General features: G+C 35.8%; 1 protein-coding gene across 3 annotated transcripts in view; it reads left to right on the top strand.

Moving 5' to 3' along the window:
* Nucleotides 1–18,736, top strand: part of LOC130914235 (gamma-aminobutyric acid type B receptor subunit 1-like) — a 114,927-nt gene that overhangs the window by 68,936 nt on the left and 27,255 nt on the right. For all 3 annotated transcript variants that reach the window (XM_057833241.1, XM_057833242.1, XM_057833240.1), the window contains 4 exons: nucleotides 1,045–1,236; nucleotides 10,734–10,979; nucleotides 11,055–11,118; nucleotides 16,904–16,981. In XM_057833241.1, coding sequence (XP_057689224.1) covers nucleotides 1,045–1,236; nucleotides 10,734–10,979; nucleotides 11,055–11,118; nucleotides 16,904–16,981 — 580 coding nt within the window. The remainder of the gene's footprint in view (nucleotides 1–1,044; nucleotides 1,237–10,733; nucleotides 10,980–11,054; nucleotides 11,119–16,903; nucleotides 16,982–18,736) is intronic.

Here is an 18,736-nt window from a genome sequence, read left to right as displayed (position 1 = left end):
GAATATTTCATTTATTATGAAGAATTATTCTTTTATAATAAATACAATAATAATTAAATAATTAGTATTTATTAATTCATTATCTTACAATTATAAGTACAGCGAAAATTGAAATGCATAATTCAACAGAATTATGCATTTCAATTTTTGTATTCATTTTTTCGATTTCAACATGTATTTTTATTTTTTGAAAAATTAATTCCATTTGTTTTATTCATTTCTAAATATAGCTGATTTGGATTTTAGAAATATTTATATGAATTTATCAAACATTTTCTTAATTTTTACTTCATTTCTGTATTTTATTTAATTTTAGTATTTTATTTCCTTTTGGGTATTTTTTTAAATGTAAACATTTACTAATGTAACCTTTTATTCTTAATATATAATTTAATTTGGCACTTGAAATTCCCAGATTTTATTTTGAAAATCTACTGTCTTCACTTTCAGCGGTGGTTGCTCTTAATTGTCTGCCGTTGACGATGCCAGCCTTCCGCTTCAAGTGGATTGGACATCTAATAATGACGAACTCATTGAAAATAATGGCAGAAGCATGAAAAGAGCTATCATCGCCCCTACCAAGATGGCCTCAGGGCGGGGGCCATGTTGGTAGGGGCGAGGTTCCAATCACAACCCATGCATCAAATCGAGTCATAAATAGCTAAAAGATGATTAATTTTCAATGTCAAAGCATGTGTTATTTACTCATAGACGGTCATTGACGGCGCCTGAGGTCCAATTTGTTTGAAGTGGGAGGGTTGGCAGCGAATGAACACTCCCTCTTCAAATGGTTCGGACATCTACTCGCGATAATATATCGCTCTACCAGTGATAAAGTGTTTTCATGACATGAAAAAGCAATGTTAATAAAGTGAGTTGACCCTAACCTTAACCCTAACCCTAAACTGTTCAGAATCCGGGCACTTAGACTTCCATTCTCTGTGTCAAACAGCTGAACAGGACAGGTTTAAAAAAATAATAATAATAAAATAAAAATAAAAAAAATAAAGTGAGTTGAGGAGCTTCATCTTGGCCATTTTGCAGGTGTTCAAGGAGAAGCTTTATGGAAAGAAGTACGTGTGGTTCCTGATTGGCTGGTACGCCGACAACTGGTTTAAGATCAAAGACCCGGCCATCAACTGTACCGTGGACAACATGACCGAAGCCGTGGAGGGGCACGTCACCACCGAGATCGTCATGCTCAATCCCGAGACCGTCCGCGGCGTCTCCAACATGGTACACTCCGTTTGCGACCCACTGCCTAAAGACGATTTTCTGTCCAACTAGTGATTCAAACACCCGCTCCATTTGCTAATATCTGCACTAGAATTGATGAATAAGTTTGAATTAAAAAAAATTAAAAAACTTAAAAAACATTAAAAATCACGTTAATAAAAAAATCTTTTTTAAAAAACTCAATTAAATTACAAGAAATATTTTCTAGCTTTAAAAAAATCGTAAAAGAATTAAATCATATATTTTTTTACAAATCTGATTAAATTAAAATGTTTTTCTTAACTTTAAATAAAAAAGTTTTTTTTATTTTTATTTTATTGAACTAAAACTTTTTTAACTCTAAAAATTAAAATCAATGAATTAAATAAATCAAATAAAATTAAATTATGCTTGGATAAATTATTATATAAATAATACATTCATTTTTTAAATAATTAAATTAAAACTCTAATTTTCAATTAAAACATTTAAATCATGTTTAGATAAATGATTAAATAAAATAAAAAAAAGATTTAAAAATCTTATTGAGCTAAAAAAATGATTTTTTTAACTAAAAAAAATTAAAATCAATAAATAAAATTAATTAAAAAATAAAATGGAATAGTGTTAAATGTAATAAATTAATAAATAATACAGTATCTTTTAAAAAAAATAAATAGAAAAATAAATAAAAATAAAAACATTTTTTCAATTAAACATTTTTTAATCATGTTTAGATAAAGAAATAAATATAATTTTTTACAAATCGCACTAAATATATATATTTTTTAACTTTAAATAAATACAAAAATAAGGTTTTTTGAAATCTTATTGAACTAAAAAATATTTTTTTAACTTAAAAATTAAAATCAATAAATAAATTAAAAAATCAAATTAAATTCTGTTTAGATAAATTAATAAATAATACATTCATTTAAAAAAAAATGTTTTCACTTAAAAAAAAAATCATGTTTAGATCAATGACTTATAAAAAAAAAATCAAATTAAATTCAAGGAAATATTTATTAATGTTAAAAAACATATTTTTAAAATCATGTTTAGATAATTAATCATTTTATTTTTAAAATCCAGTCAAAAAATCTATTTGAATTACATTTTTTTAACATAAAATGAAACACATCTTGAAAATATATATACAAATGCATTTTTAAAAAATGAAACACAAAATTAAATCATTTTTTTAAATGGTTTGAATCTGGGACGTCATCATCAAAGTCATAAGATGACATTGACAGCAATAGACGTCCAATCCATATTTTAAAAATAAATAAATAAATAAACAAGCATGTAGATTTTTTATGAAAGAGAATCTTATTGTACACCGAGAGAATCAAGTTATTATACACAGTTTTTTAAATTTAAAAAAAAAAAAAAATCATGTTCATGTCAAGAGCTGTCATCATTTGCTACCATTGACAGCGAGAGACGTCAATGGCACTGAAACATGATCATCCACAGGCAGCCTAAAAATATATTTAATAAGATTTGGAATGCGCGTTGTTTCCTTGATATTTTGCACCCTCGGCAATCGTTGATCCGCTCAGCAATGTGAAATTTATTCAAGATATTCATTGTCATGTCAAAACGTTTGCTGGCACGGACGTCGCCGATAAATATTCGGAGCTGTTTATCAACAGTATGTTTGCTAAATCTCCCCGGCAGAAGGCGGATTTCCCCTCCTGGGAAAAAAAAAATCACACTCCTCTTTTCATTTGTGGTTTTTTTTTTTTTTTTTGGTCAGCATTTTTCTGCTCTAAAGCCTCTTAACTGGTGTGACTAGATTTGGGAAAAGAGGACACAACATAATCGTTATCCAAAATTGAGCAAAAATAACTGCAAATCTATTTATTATTTTTCCTTTTTTTTCCCTTCTAAATATTCTCGCCTTTACTTTTTAAATACGATGAAGTATTTGAGCTTAACAAAGACGAAAAAAAAGTTTTTTATTATGAGAATAAAGTCATGATATTATAAAACTAAACTCATATGTTGTAATATTATGAGATTAAAGTTACTGCATAATTCATGATGATAATATTAATGATACAATAACAATGTAATATTACAAGAATAAAGCCATGAATCGTAATATTTTAAGATTAATATCGTAATCCTAGATTACGTGGAAATTCGGGTTACGTCACCCAAAAAAATGTTATGTAATTTAACGAAAATTTTAATGTCAAATTGATGTCTTATCATGAACATTCTAATATTTCCAAGTATGGGCTTCATATTGTATTGATGGGACACGGAGCGCGGGGCCGATAAATAGGGGGCCTGCATTTTTGGGCGAGGCCGTCAAAGCTGACCGAGTGGAATCACAGACAAAAAGCTTTTTTCGTTGAATTTTTTTTGTGATTAAATGCTTAAATCCTGAATTATTCATAAATATGGACGTAAAACAGTCTCGATTCTTGGTTTAAAGCAAAAAAAAAAGTGCATTTAGCATTTATTTTACGTAAATATGTCAAAGTACAATGCTAGTCTGTTAGTAAATGTAGCTAGCGTCCGCCTTATACAAACGGAGCTTTTCCGGTGACAATTCTTGTGAATAAATGCTTAAATCCCTGAATTCTTTATAAAAATGAACGTAAAACAGTCTCGATTCTTGGTTAAAAGCAAAAAAAAAACAGACAAAAAGCATGCAGTTAGCATTTATTTTATGTAAATATGTCAAAGTACAATGCTAGTCTGTTAGTAAATGTAGCTATTTTACGTAACTATGTCGAAGAATGGTGCTAGTCTCTTAGCTCTTTGTTGTGATAAGGAGGCTGTCACAATGGCTTTTTCCGGTGACAATTCTTGTGAATAAATGCTTAAATCCCTGAATTCTTTATAGAAATGAACGTAAAGCAATCTCGATTCTTGGTTAAAAGCAAAAAAAAAAAAAAAGTGCAGTTAGCATTTATTTTATGTAAATATGTCGAAGTACAATGCTAGTCTGTTACTCACACAGAGCTTTTTCGGTGAAAATTCTTGTAAATAAATGCCTAAATCCCTGAATTCTTTATAGATACGGACGAAAAACAGTCTCCATTATTGGTTAAAAGCAAAAAAACGTGCAGTTAGCATTTTTTTTTTTAACGTAAATTATTTTGAAGTACGATGCTAGTCTGTTACTCAATGAGGCGGCCGCCATATGTAAACAGATCTTTTTGGGTGAAAATTCTTGTGAATAAATGCTTAAATCCCTGAGTTCTTTATAGATATGGACGTAAAACAGTCTCGATTCTTGGTTAAAAGCAAAATAAAAACGTGCAGTTTTATTTTACGTAACTATGTCGAAGACTCATGCTAGTCTCTTAGCTCTTTGTTGTGATGAAGAGGGCTGCCACAATGGCTTTTTCCGTTGAAAATTCTTGTGAATAAATGCTTGAATCCCTGAATTCTTTATAGATATGGATGATTCTCGGTTAAAAGCAAAAAAAAAAACCAAAAAAAATGTACAGTTAGCATTTATTTTACGTAAATAGTTCGAAGAATGATGCTTTCTCTTAGCTCTTTGTTGTAATAAGGGAGCTGGCACAATGGCTTTTTCCGTTGAAATTCTTGTGAATAAATGCTTAAATCCCTGAATTCTTTATAGATATGAACGTAAAACAGTCTCGATTCTTGGTTAAAAGCAAAAAAAAAAAAAAAAGCAGTTAGCATTTATTTTATGTAAATATGTCGAAGTACAATGTTAGTCAGTTAGTAAATGTAGCTAGTGGCCGCCATATGTCAACAGAGCTTTTCTGGTGAAAATTCTTGTGAATAAATGCTTAAATCCCTGAATTCTTTTTAGATATGCATGAACAACAGTCTGGATTCTTGGTTAAAAGCAAAAAAAAAAAAAAACGTGCAGTTAGCATTTATTTTACGTAAATATGTTGAAGTACAATGCTAGTCTGTTACTCAAACAGAGCTTTTTTGGTGAAAATTCTTGTAAATAAATGCCTAAATCCCTGAATTCTTTCTAGATACGGACGAAAAACAGTCTCGATTCTTGGTTAAAAGCAAAAAAACGTGCCGTTAGCATTTTTTTTACGTAAATTATTTTGAAGTACGATGCTAGTCTGTTACTCAATGAGGCGGCGACCATATGTAAACAGAGCTTTTTCGGTGAAAATTCTTGTGCATAAATGCTTTATAGCTTCTTTATTCTTATTTATTCTTTATTTATATAGAACTATGCTTCTTTATAGATATGGACATAAAACAGTCTCAATTCTTGGTTAAAAGCAAAATAAAAACGTGCAGTTAGCATTTATTTTACGTAACTATGTCGAAGAATGATGCTAGTCTCTTAGCCCTTTGTTGTGATAAGGAGGGCTGCCACAATGCCTTTTTCCATTGAAGATTCTTGTGAATAAATGCTTAAATCCCTGAATTCTTAATAGATATGGACGATTCTTGGTTAAAAGCAACAACAACAAAAACGTGCAATTAGCATTTATTCTACATAAATATGTCGAAGTACGATGCTACTGCTCTGTTACTCAATGAGGCGGCTGCCATATGTAAACAGAGCTTTTCTGGTGAAAATTCTTGTGAATAAATGCTTAAATCGCTGAATTCTTTATAGATATGATCATCACAGAAGTTCCTTTTACCAGTAATACAACACCCATAGGGAGTACACAACTATGGCAACAGCATCGTGACATAAATATGTTACATCTATTAAGGATTTAGCGTAGGTTTTTGGGCTGTGGAACAAATTATAATGTATTCATATGGGAAAATCCCGCTCGACATACGACCATTTCGACTTACACTGGAATGAATAAAATTTGTATGTAGAGGTTTCAGTGTGTATAAAATAAAAGTATATAAACAGTTTCTACATTCCAAGAATTCATGCACTGTACGGATGATTGGAGGCCACATGACTAGACGTCTTTTAAGCACAACAAGCACTACATTTTTTTACGGCAGCGGACTTAGCTAGCGGCCATCTTGAGTATGGCGAGCAGTGCTCAGAAACTACGGTAGATCTCGAAAAGTACATCTTGCACAGCAGCAACAGGTCGTTATTTCTTAGTTGTGCCCGTTAACATTTTAGTGCTGTATCGGTACTGATACTGATAATCGTATCTAGCGGTGTGCCAATATATCGATTATTAGAAAAAGTGGAATTCATGCCACCAGTGTAAATGTTATTGTATTGTTGAGAGACATAAGTACTGTCTTTGAAACAAATGGTTTTGCACCTTCTTGTAAAAAAGCTTTGTGTTGTATAGGCATGTTTCCAATGTTCCTGCTGGATCATTAGGTGACTGGAAATAAAACATAACGGACATAAATTAGTTTGGCTGCTTTAATTAATGAATACTGGCTAATATACTTTGCTTAAAAGTATGCAATAGTCACAAAGTAAGAAAAAAGAAATCCTGACAGGTAGGGGTTAAAGATGCATCGAAAATCGTGATCACCGTTAATACCGTGAAGATAATCGTTCAATATCGAATCGTAGCACCCTGAATCGTAATCGAATCGTAGGCGTAGATGGCACACTCCTACTAGTATCGGTATCGGTGCCCACTGTAATTAACTAGCCCTACTTGGGCTAGTAGAGACTCTGAATGCCACAAAGTTGGCAATGTCACTATGGAAGCTAATGCTAGTTAGCCTGTACAAATCCGTAAATTAGTCTCTTGGTTATTAAAGTTACAGGGTTCAAACTGAATAAAAGTGGCAGTTTCTATTCCTAAAAATAAGATGTGTTTCCGATTCAATTTGCAAGTCTCAAATTAGCATATTTCTCGGCCGGGGTGCCGAGCACCGAAGGCGGCGTGATAACACGTCACGTTTAAATGGCGAGGTGAAATTTTTTAATGAACGGGACTTGTCAGGGAGCCCGATTGGAAGCGCGCGTGGGCCCCGCGGGGGTTCCTCGGGGACATCTCGAAGATTGCGAGCAATAATCTGCCGTCACACGCCGCCGCTCGCAGATTGGCTTAATTGCTCGCCGCCGACAGGATGGAGATGGCAAATCGCCGGGGGCTCATTTACGCCCCAAAACAGGTGGAGAGGTGTTTTGGTGGAATTTGATCAGACTTAATGCGCTGCGTTAAAAGTGACACTTTGTCGATAAATGTTGATGGAATGGTGATGATGAAAAGCATTTTCCTCTGTTAATTTTATGAACTTTGAAGTTTATTATTAAATCATTGGAAGCAATGGATGCCCAACCCATTTTCAACTGGGAGGACTGGCTGCAAAAAAAAATCTATTTGTCCCTAAAGGTTAGCTAACTAGTCTTCAATCCATTTGAATGCTTTCTAAACAAACAAACAAACAAACAAAAAGAAATGACTAACTACCCTTAAATCCATTTGAATACATTGTACTGTATCAGAATATTCTTAAATCTACTTGAATACTCCCTAAAATGTCACTAACCACACGTAAATATGCTTGAATATTCCAAAATGTGAGCTAATTACTCTAACATTTACTTGACTCCTCCATGAACATGATCTAAATATTCTTTGATGTACTCAAATATTCCCTAAATTTAAATATATCTAACAAGTCTTAAATATACCTGAATCCTCCCTAAAACTTAGCTAAATAATCTACTGAGAAAAAAATACACCGTAATAGATTGCCAACTGCTCTTAAATCTACTTGAATACTCTCTAAAAGCTAGCTGACTACTCTTAAAACTACTTGAAAATTCCTTAAAAGCTATCTAATTACTCTTAAATATAATCAAATACTCCATAAACGATAGATTGTCAACTGCTCTTCAATCTACTTGAATTCTCCCTAAAAGCTAGCTAACAACTCTTAAACGTACTTGAAAATTCCTTAAAAGCTATCTAAATACCCTTAAATAACATCAAATACTCCATAAACGATAGCTAAAGGGTCCTAAATCTACGTGAATACGTCCTAAAAGTTAGCTAGCTGCCCTTAAGTATGCTTTAATATACCCCCAAAATTGGCTAACTACTCTTAACTGTACTTAAATACTCTCTAAATGTTGGCTATCTACTTCAGTACTCCTCAAACGTTAGCCAGTTACCCTCAAATCTACTAGAATAGTCCCTAAAAATTGGCTAACTAAAGTTAGCTATTGGAAATACTCTGCTACTATCTAATTGATACTCACTAAAAAAAATTGCTAGCTACCCTTAAATATACTCGAATAGTCCCTAAACATTGGATAACTACACTTAAATCCACTTAAATGCTATCTAAAAATTAGAGAGTTATTCTTAAATCTACTTGAATCCATCCTAAATGTTAGCTAACCACCCTTAAATCTACTGGAATACCCCCTAAAAGTTGGCTAACCAGTCTTAAATCTACTCCAGTACCCACTAAACGCTAGCTAACTACCATTAAATCTACTTCAATTCTCTATAAACATTGGCTAACAACTCTTAGTTCTACTTAAATACGCCCCAAATGTTAGCTAGCTACACTTAAATCTATCTCAATACTCTCTATACATTGGTGAACTGCTCTTAAATAAACCTGAACACTCCCTAAATGTTATCCCTAAAGGTTAGCTAGCCGTCCTTAAATTTACTCAAATTCTCCACAAACGTTGGCTAACTACACTTAAATCCTCTTAAATACAATCTAAAAATTAGAGAATTATTTTTAAATCCAATTCAGTCCATCCTAAATGTTAGCTAACTACCCTTAAAGGGATCCACGGATAGAAAGACTTGTAGTTCTTAAAAGATAAATGTTAGTACAAGTTATTATAATTTGATATTGAAACCCCTCTTGATGTTTTCGTTTTTATACAATTTGTAAAATTATTTTAATTAGTAGGTCGCCATTGTTGTTGACGTGGCAGGGTGGTGACGTCACAGGGCCACGCTGCCAGAATTCCACGTGTCACTCTTACTAAAAAAAAAAAAAAAAAAAAAAAAAAACACGTGTGACTGTTTAATCATGTAAGGTACTGATTTAAATATGCCACAGGGTGTCAATGGCGAGTTTTACATTAATCATCAAGCCAATGAGTGCGTTTTTCCCCTTGACTGATGCTGTAGTTTCTTTAATCTACAGTGGGAGAGAGAAAGACGAGTGGACGCAGGCATTCAGATTTGTAGCTCGGACCGCGCCGTTTATTGACATAAGCTTCGGCAACTCTTTCACAACACACATAAGTATCATATAGTGAAAATACTACAAAACTAATACTCATATCTCTCAAAAAATGTCACCAAGATGAAAAGTGCTTCAATCTGTATTACTGAGGCCCTATTCTCACACAGTTAACACAACAATGCAAAGAGAACTGGCATTCACAATCAAAATAGATGCTCAAAATACACATAAAACTTACTCAGACTTTGGTCAAACTATATTTAAACATTTTAGCAACTCCTTTAGCTCAACAAATACACTGCATGGCAATATTTAGTCACAATACACAAACTATGATGCTCGGAGCCATTTTCAAGAGTCTGGTGAAGACAACACTCAAATGAACGTGAATCACAATAGACCCAGTCCCCCCCCCCCCCCCCCCCCCAAAAAAAAAAACGGGGAGCTACGGCGTAAGTCTAGGGACAAAACGCACTCATTGGCTTGATGTCTTATGAATGTAAAACTCGCCATTGACACCTTGTGGTGTATTTAAATCACTACCTTACATAGTTAGAGTGACTGTGGAGTACGGCAGCGTGGCCCTGTGACTTCACCGCCCTGGGACGTCAACAACATTGGCGAGCTACTAGTTTATTTTTTTATTTAAAATTTCACAAAATTCATTAAAACGAAAACATTAAGAGGGGTTTTAATATCAAATTATTATTGCTCGTACTAACATTTATCTTTTAAGAGCTACGTCTTTTCATCCGTGGTTCCCTTTAAATCTATCTCAATACTCTCTAAACATTGGCGAACTACTCTTACCTGAACACTCCCTAAAAGCTACCTACTGTAAATACTCTTAATATACTTGAATACACCTTAAAGGTTAGCTAGCCACCCTTAAATCCACTCGAATACTCCTTAAATGTTGGCTATCTACTCTTAAATCCAATTAAATACTATCTAAAAGTTTGCTAAATATTCTTAAATCTACTTAAATCCATCCTAAATGTTAGATAACTACCCTTAAATCCACTCGGCTACTCCCTAAAAGTCGGCTAACCACCCTTAAATCTACTCCAGTACCCACTAAACGTTAGCTAGCTACCCTTAAATCTACTTCAATTCTCTATCAACATTGGCTAACTACTCTTAATTCTACTTAAATGCTCCCCAAATGTTAGCTAGCTATCCTGAAATCTATCTCTATGCTCTCTAAACATTGGCAGACTACTCTTAAATACACCTGAACACGCCCTCAAAGTTAGCTAGCCACCCTTAGATCTACTCGAACACTCCTTAAATGTTGGCCATCTTCTTGAGAACAGCCCAAAAGTTTACTAACTGCTCTTAAATTTTGAATCCTAGATGTAAATAAGAACCCTAAATACTAGGAAAATGTGCTTATGCAAATGTTTGGCACATCAGTGAAATATTTGTGGTGGAATCAGACTTCACAGGAGTTTTTGGGCGCCTTGATGTCCCGCCTGGGCGGCATGAACCCAGAGGAGACGGGCGGCTTCCAGGAGGCCCCGCTGGCTTACGACGCGGTTTGGGCGTTGGCGTTAGCGCTCAACAAGACTGTAGCGCCGCTCAAGGCCAAAGGGCGGCGGCTGGAGGACTTCAACTACAACAACAAGGACATCACGTCCGAGATCTACCGCGCGCTCAACACCAGCTCATTCGAGGGCGTTTCGGTACAAAACCATTTTATTTGTTTGGGCAAAATTTGGTCCGTGCGATGAACTTTCTTCTTGTCTTTTTCGCTTTAGGGCCAGGTGGTGTTTGATGCCCAGGGTTCCAGGATGGCCATGACTCTCATCGAACAGCTTCAAGGTACTTCATTGGACCTTTTCTACTTCTGGTTCTTCTGAAATTAGTTTGTAGAACTAGGAAAGGGGGCAACATTTAATACATCAATACAAAATAAAAGGAATAACGAAATGTGTCATGAACTCATTGATAGTTGTCCAATTCATATGAACTTAGAGGATTGGCAGCAAATGAACGATCTTCTCATAATAAACTCATTTGCAGAAGGATGATTGGACCTCTATTGCTGTCAATTACACTGAAAAATTTAAATATTATTTGGGTGTTTTACAGATTTAACTCAGTACATCTAATTTTCCATTTTTATTTAACATTTCAATGTTTATCTATTCCATTTATTTCGTTTTTTTTTTTTTTAATAATGCAAATATAAAACAAGTAAATATAGAGAATTATTAATATTTTGTTATTTTAATTTTTTAAAATAAATTAAAAATGAGTTGAATTTATTTAACAGGACAGGGTCACAGGGGGACAGAAAGGAAGAAAGCAGACAGAAGAGGAGAAGAACAAACAACAACAAATGCATTATTACACATCTATGCTACCTAAGAACATAGTGGTGCTATCATTAGCTTATCATATTTACTCGTGGACCCCTTGTGGGGGGCCTGATCAGCAAGGAGAAGGAGGAGGGAAGTTTATCCAAAAGGAGACGTGATTAGGCTTGGTGGAGCGTACACAATTCAGTAATATGAGGTAGGAAACCCAGTATTATGTAAATTACCTACTCCGAAATATACCTGAACACTCCCCAGAAGTTAGCTACTGTAAATACACCTTAATCTACTTGATACTCACTAAAAGTTAGCTGGCCATCCTTAAATCTACTCCAGTACTCCCTGAACTTTGGCAAACTAAACTTTAATCCACTTAAATACAATCTAACAATTAGTGAAATATTCATAAATCTACTTGAATCCATCCTAAATATTGGCTAACTACCCTTAAATCTGCTCAAATGCTACCTAAAAGTTGGCTAACCGCTCTTAAATCTACTCCAATACTCATCAAACGTTAGCAAGTTACCCTTAAATCTACTTCAATTCTCTATAAACATTGGCCAACGACTCTTAATTATTCTTAAGTACTCCCCAAAGGTTAGCTAGCTGTCCTTAAATCATCTTTAAGTGTGGATTTGTTTACATCATATTCTATGCTACCTGATTGCTAATCCTGGCACCGAAATCTCTACCTGAGTGTGTTTAATTGAAACCCTGGACCGGAGCCCAGAAACCTCCAACCCTTCAACTTACAATTACTTCAGTCATACACTCTTTTATTATTTCTCCATCAGAGTACGGCTTCTTTGGCCAACATCCAAGACACTATGAGTGAGCACTCCGCGGCAATTTGTTGTTGTGTCATAGATTTAACAATAACCTTGCTTGACTCTTGATATGACTGCTTCAACCTGTTCGTTTCTTGCCTTCTCATTTCTGATTTAGGAGAAATCTTATCTTCAAAAGAGCTGCGCTCTTTACTAGAGGTGTGCAAAATTTCCGATTCTTCGATTATTCGCGATTCGGCCGTGGAAGATTCGAGAACGATTCACAAACATCCAAATTCCGATTATTGAAATATGCCAAGTAAAGCGGAAGTACAACATACTCAGCGCGCCGCGCGGTCTTCAGTACGCAATGAGGAACGGTGCGAGAGTAGCTAAACATCATGCTTCTCATTACCCGGCCCCTCGGGTAATGCTAATGCTCAACTCACGGCTCTAGTTCAACTCATGCCACGAGATAAAAAAACACAACAACATACCTGACTGCTGCCGACAAGCTGCTACAAAGTACATCCACATAATGTTACGGTAGATATCATTTATATAGGACTAGATGCAATATAGATTCGGTAGCGTTAGCAGCACATCTACAAAAAGCTAGATGCAGGCGTTAGTAAACGGCTGCCATCTTAAAGCAGTACACTTCCCTGCAAGGCTGTTGTAGCGAACCTTCCAAGCGAACCTAATTAACTTTTTTCATTCATTCATTTTCCATGCTGCTTATTCCTCTCGAGGGTCGCGGAGGTGCTGGAGCCTATCCCAGCTAACAACGGGCAGTAGGCAGGGGACACCCTGAACTGGTTGCCAGCCAATCGCAGGGCACAAGGAGACACACAACCATTCACGCACACACTCATACCTACAGACAATTTAGAGTGTTCAATCAGCCTACCATGCATGTTTTTGGGACGTGGGAGGAAACCGGAGTTCCCGGAGGAAACCCACGCAGGCACGGGGAGAACATGCAAACTCCACACAGGAAGGCCGAAGCCCGGGATTGAACCCTTGATCTCAGAACTGTGAGGCAGATGTGCTCCTAATTAACTTTTTATCTAAAATACTCCTAAATTGGTAAAATATTGACTTGAATCTATCTTTAAAATAGTTTTAAAACTTTCACATGTTGAAAGTAGACAGACGAGAACTAATGCAATAACGGGAGCAATTTTAACAACTTTAATGTCATGATGCGCTGCTGGTTAGATTTTGTTTGTTTCAGGGCCAGCTGTGGGAGCATTCGTGACGTCACATCGGCAGCGACTTCCAGCTAATCAACACTAATATATAAACGGTGGCGAACCAACACAACGGCGCCGAGAGATTAGTTTGCTGGTCGCCATTCGCACATACTGCTTTCGAGCCGCTCTGTATTTGTCATCTAGGTCGTCAGACGTCTTAGCTTTGTCATCCTCTACCTTGTGCAGGTATCGAGTGTATTTTTGTTTGTCTTTTTGGCTATCTGCCCTTTGCTCAGTTTTCGCGTTTTTGATCCCCGTCGACCTGTAAGTCACGGAATCCTTTTGTTAGTCCCACTTTTCCGCGTTCGCGAGTTTGTTTTGATTGTGAATAATAAATCCCCGAACGCTTCCCTTCTGTTGTCTGTGTTTGGGTCCAATCTTGTTCTCCGCATTCGCGGACCGTAACATTTAACGGTTGATTCACAACATTAAATTAATTGAATGTAGTTTAAAGCTGCTGATACAGAATGGGGACTTGAGTATTTTATTTACTGTTATTTTTGTATATTTGTTTACTGTTTTATGCTAACTTGATACTGAAATAGTTTGGTTTAGCCTGAGAGTATTTTTGAACAATTTTGGAACTAATGTACAAAACATTTAAAAAAAATAAAAAAAAAAAAAGGAGGGGGGTGCATCAATATTCATTCATTCATTCATTCATTTTCCATGCCGCTTTTCCTCACGATCGTCGCGGAGGTGCTGGAGCCTATCCCAGCTAACTACGGGCAGTAGGCAGGGGACACCCTGAACTGGTTGCCAGCCAATAATCGTTTTATAATCGAATCGGAGCCTCTGAATCGTAATTGTAATTGAATCGTTCGGTGCCCAAAGATTCCCAGCTCTACTCTTTACCATAATGGCGTTTTACATTTTAACTTTTTATCAGAGCAACTGTCTTGAAGCATATTAAGCGCATAGGTTTGGTACTTTGTCGGTAAAATGGATGCATATTTGTCAGTCTACTCCTCATTGAAAGGGCGATTTTGGTTTTCCACTTTTCTTCTCTTGGTCAACTTTGAGCATACCATTTTGTAAGATTCGGTTTTCTACTGGGACCGGTTGCGACTCGTGTTTCACCCTGCTGCGGTCCGTCCACGCTAGCTAGCACGCAGGCTCTCGCAGCCAATCAGTGCATTGTTGTCATAGAGATGACAATAGAAGTGGGAACATGTAAGATATTTGACTAAAAATGAAACATAATTTAGTGATAGAATAGTAGCGCAGCGACAGATCGGCTAATCATACAAATAATAAATAGGTTAAAAAAAAAAAGTTTTTTTTTTTTTTTTTTTTTCATTTATTTATTTATCTTAAACATGCCATTTGCTCTGCGTCCGCAAAGAGGTGTGCAGTGGTCCGGTTGTGATGCTTGTTGAAAGGGCCTTGCTTACGATGAAACGATACCTTCTACGAAAAATGAAAGTGAACCTTATTACAGCCCAACACTGGTGATTTTCCACTGAAAAACATCCTTAGTTATGACCTTGGAAACTAGCCGTAGCTGGTACCAGAGTGAGTTATAGGCACACTCCCTGATAAGATAGTCAACAGGCACCCATTGTAAATGTTCGTTCAAAGAATGTTTGAAGCACACAGACATGGCCATGTATTATGCTACGACACAGTCTCACAAGCAAGCATAACAAATGCATATAATTTCACAGCAGTCAATGATTGTGTTTTATAAGCATGAGACTTGCAGCCACTATGGTGCGTTAAAAGAGGTGCTTGAATGGCAAGGCCGCCAGCAATTGCTGTCAATGTGAGCTTTAAAAAAATAACACTATAGGTAAAGTTAAGTTGGCATTGAAAGAGTTAAGAATGAAAATGTAGGCGAAGAACGGAGGAATGAAGAAGGCTGTAGAGGAGAAGGACAAAGAGAAAAAAAGAAGCTTATGTGGCAGTCTTGACCGGGAATACTAATGAGCTTCTTTGCTACGTTGTTGTTTTTTTTTTTTGGTTTTTTTTTTACGGCGTCAGGTCATTTCTCGGCACCGACCAAATTACCTCTGACACCTCCGCGGGAGTCTGGAGTGTGAACGAGGCTCATCTTTTTAGGCAAGAGGGAATCATCGCCATCCTTAAAAGTCCTTAAGTGACAAAGCGAGGCCCGGCGGCCGCCGCGCTAATCCCGCCTCACACTGCGCGGAGCACGTTTGCCGCTCACCGCAATTATAGAAGATGCACAAAGCGGCCGAGTATGTTTGCGGATTCCCCCCCCCCCCCCCCCCCCCCCCCCCGAAAAAGAGGATTTGGTCCCTCGTGTGAAGGCGGAGAAGAGGCGCTTGAAGAAACGCTCTTCAAATAGCAGAAAAGAGGCAAAATGTCAAGAAGGGTCGGAGTCTTTAGAGCGCCTCGTGATTGGACGCGAGTGCGCGCACACCGAGGAGAACGTGAGAAAGGGGGATTTTTTTTTCAAAGTCTTTCATAAATTAATTATTAAAATAAATAAAAATAATAATGAAAAAAGAAAAGGAAAACAAATTTCAAAAAATGAATATTTTATTTTAATATCAATATAGGAATAAAAAAAATAAAAATACAAAAAAAAAGTATATTAATAACTGCATAAATTTAAAAAATAATTAAAAATTAAAAGAAGAAAAAGTAATACTCGTGGATTAATTGATTTAAAAAAAAGAATTCTTAAAGAAATAATAATTAAGAACGATAAAAAAATACAAATGAAATAAATAAGCAAAGTAAAAAGTTTTAAATTAAAAAAAGGACAAAATAAATACATAAATGAATAAATAAATATTGTTACGTGTTAAAGAATAACAAAATATAAAAGGTCAAAATAGATATGAATTTTTTATTTATTCTAAATTGGAGTAAAAATGATTTAAAAAAAAAAAAACAAATAAAAAATAAGTAAATTACATACATTTAAAAAATCAACATCAGAAAAAAGGGGAAAAATAAAAATAGTAAATGAATTGATAAAAAAGTAACATTAACTTGCAAATAAATAAAATAAAAAACAAAGAAAATAAAGTGATGAATAAAACCAAATTTTTAAAAAATGTATTTTTTAAATGATAAAAAGATCGGTAAAAAAATGACTTTGGACAGCCAGCACTCAAGCTGCTTTAGAGCATCCCATTTTTTTTTTTTTTTTAATGAATTGGATGTGAATGGAGGTCAATGAGTAAAATGCATTTGAATTGATTTTTTCTTTGTTTTTGATTGGAAAATTGTCCACAAAGGCATTAACCATGTCCTGTCTGTGTTGTGCGTCCATCCACCCTCCCACCAGGGGGCAGCTACAAGAAGATCGGCTACTACGACAGCTCGCAGAAGAACTTGTCGTGGTTCGGCAACGACGTGTGGATCGGTCAGTCCTCGTTTGCGTCTTTCTTTCCTTAAGTTCCTCTTCCCATAGTGGCCTTTTTTCAATCCTTTCTCTCGTTGACTTTTTCTGTTTCCTCCATCTCTCCTTCTTTCTGTCCTTCTCTCTCACTCTCACTCTCCCTCTCTCATTCTCTCCCACTTTCATTGTCTCCCTCTCTCCTTTCTTGACGTTTTATTCCTCCATCCCTTCTTCTCTCTCTCCCTCTCTATCTACTTCTCTCACCTGTCTCTTATTCCCTCTCTCTCTCCTTCGCTCTCCTCACTTATTCCCTCTCTTCTTTCTCCTTTCTTCCATCCTTCACTCTCTGTCTCTCTCACGGTCTCTTATTCCTTCTTTCCTTAAGTTTCTCTTCCCGTTCTTTCTTGGTGCCCCTTCTTCAATCCTTTCTCTCTTTGACTTTTTCTTTTTTCTCCATCTCTCCTTCTCTCTGTCTTTCTTTCTCTCTTTCTCATTCTCTCCCTCTTTCATTCTCTCTCTCTTTCTCTCCTGTCTCTCTCCCCTCCTTCTCGAACCTCTCTAACCCTAAACCCTAACCCTTTCTCTCTTTTTCTTTTTCCTCCATCCCTTCTCTCTCTCTCCCCTTCTCGCATTTCCTTCTTTCCCTCCTATCTCTCCTCTCCTTTCTCCTTCCCTCTCTCCTTCACTCACTTTCTCTTTATCTCTACTTCTGTCACCTCTCTGTCTCTCGCTCTCTCATCGTCTCTCTCTCCTTCTCTCTCTCCTTCTCTATCCCTCACCTCTCTCATTCCCTCTCTCTTTCCTCTCCTCATTCACTCTCCTTCTCTAACATCTCTAACTAGGGTTGTTCCGATCATGTTTTTTTGCTCCCGATCGTTTTAGTTTGAGTATCTGCCGATCCCGATATTTCCCGATCCGATTGCTTTTTTTTTAGCTCCCGATTCAATTCCAATCATTCCCGATCATTTTTCCCCATCATAGACATTTTGGCAATGTATTAAGAAAAAAAAGAATAAAACTCGGACGAATATATACATTCAACATACAGTACATAAGTACTGTATTTGTTTATTATGACAATAAATCCTCAAGATGGCATTTACATTATTAACATTCTTTCTGTGAGAGGGATCCGCGGATAGAAAGACTTGTGACTTTGCATATTGTGACTAAATATTGCCATCTAGTGTATTTGTTGAGCTTTCAGTAAATGATACTGTAGCCATGCCCAAATCCATGATGGGAAGTGGAACCATGTCTGTGCGTAGTGCTACCAATTGATATATCTTCTCTGCGTTGGGAAATATCATAAGGTGTTAAGAAAAAGATCAATTGCAACCTTGCTTCCCCACATTGCTTCCTATGATATTTCTGATAGTAGGGAAAGGTACTGTAAGGCTTTAGTCGATTAAAAAAAGGCTCCAAAGGCTGCCAAAATTCACTTTACTCATTTTACGCTGCCTTTTATCTCTCTATATAGGTAAAACGGCGCCATTACAGATTGAGCGCGACATTGCGTGAGTGGGTTGTGCAGCACATGCATTAATTGCATTAAATATTTTAACGTGATTAACGTTTTTTTTTTTTTTTTTAATTAATTACCGCTGTTATCGGGATGAAGTTGATAACCCTACCTTAAGCCTAAACTAAAGACTCTGGATGAGTGTAACATATTATGTCTGTAACGTTAAATACAATTAGAAAACGATTTAATTTAAAAATATATATATATTTTAAAAAGGCATGGCCGATACTTCTGTCACCTCTCTCTGTCTCTCA

The sequence above is a fragment of the Corythoichthys intestinalis genome, chromosome 4 (assembly GCF_030265065.1).
Source record: "Corythoichthys intestinalis isolate RoL2023-P3 chromosome 4, ASM3026506v1, whole genome shotgun sequence".
Lineage (NCBI taxonomy): Eukaryota > Metazoa > Chordata > Actinopteri > Syngnathiformes > Syngnathidae > Corythoichthys > Corythoichthys intestinalis.
This window is presented reverse-complemented; position numbering and strand designations above follow the sequence as displayed.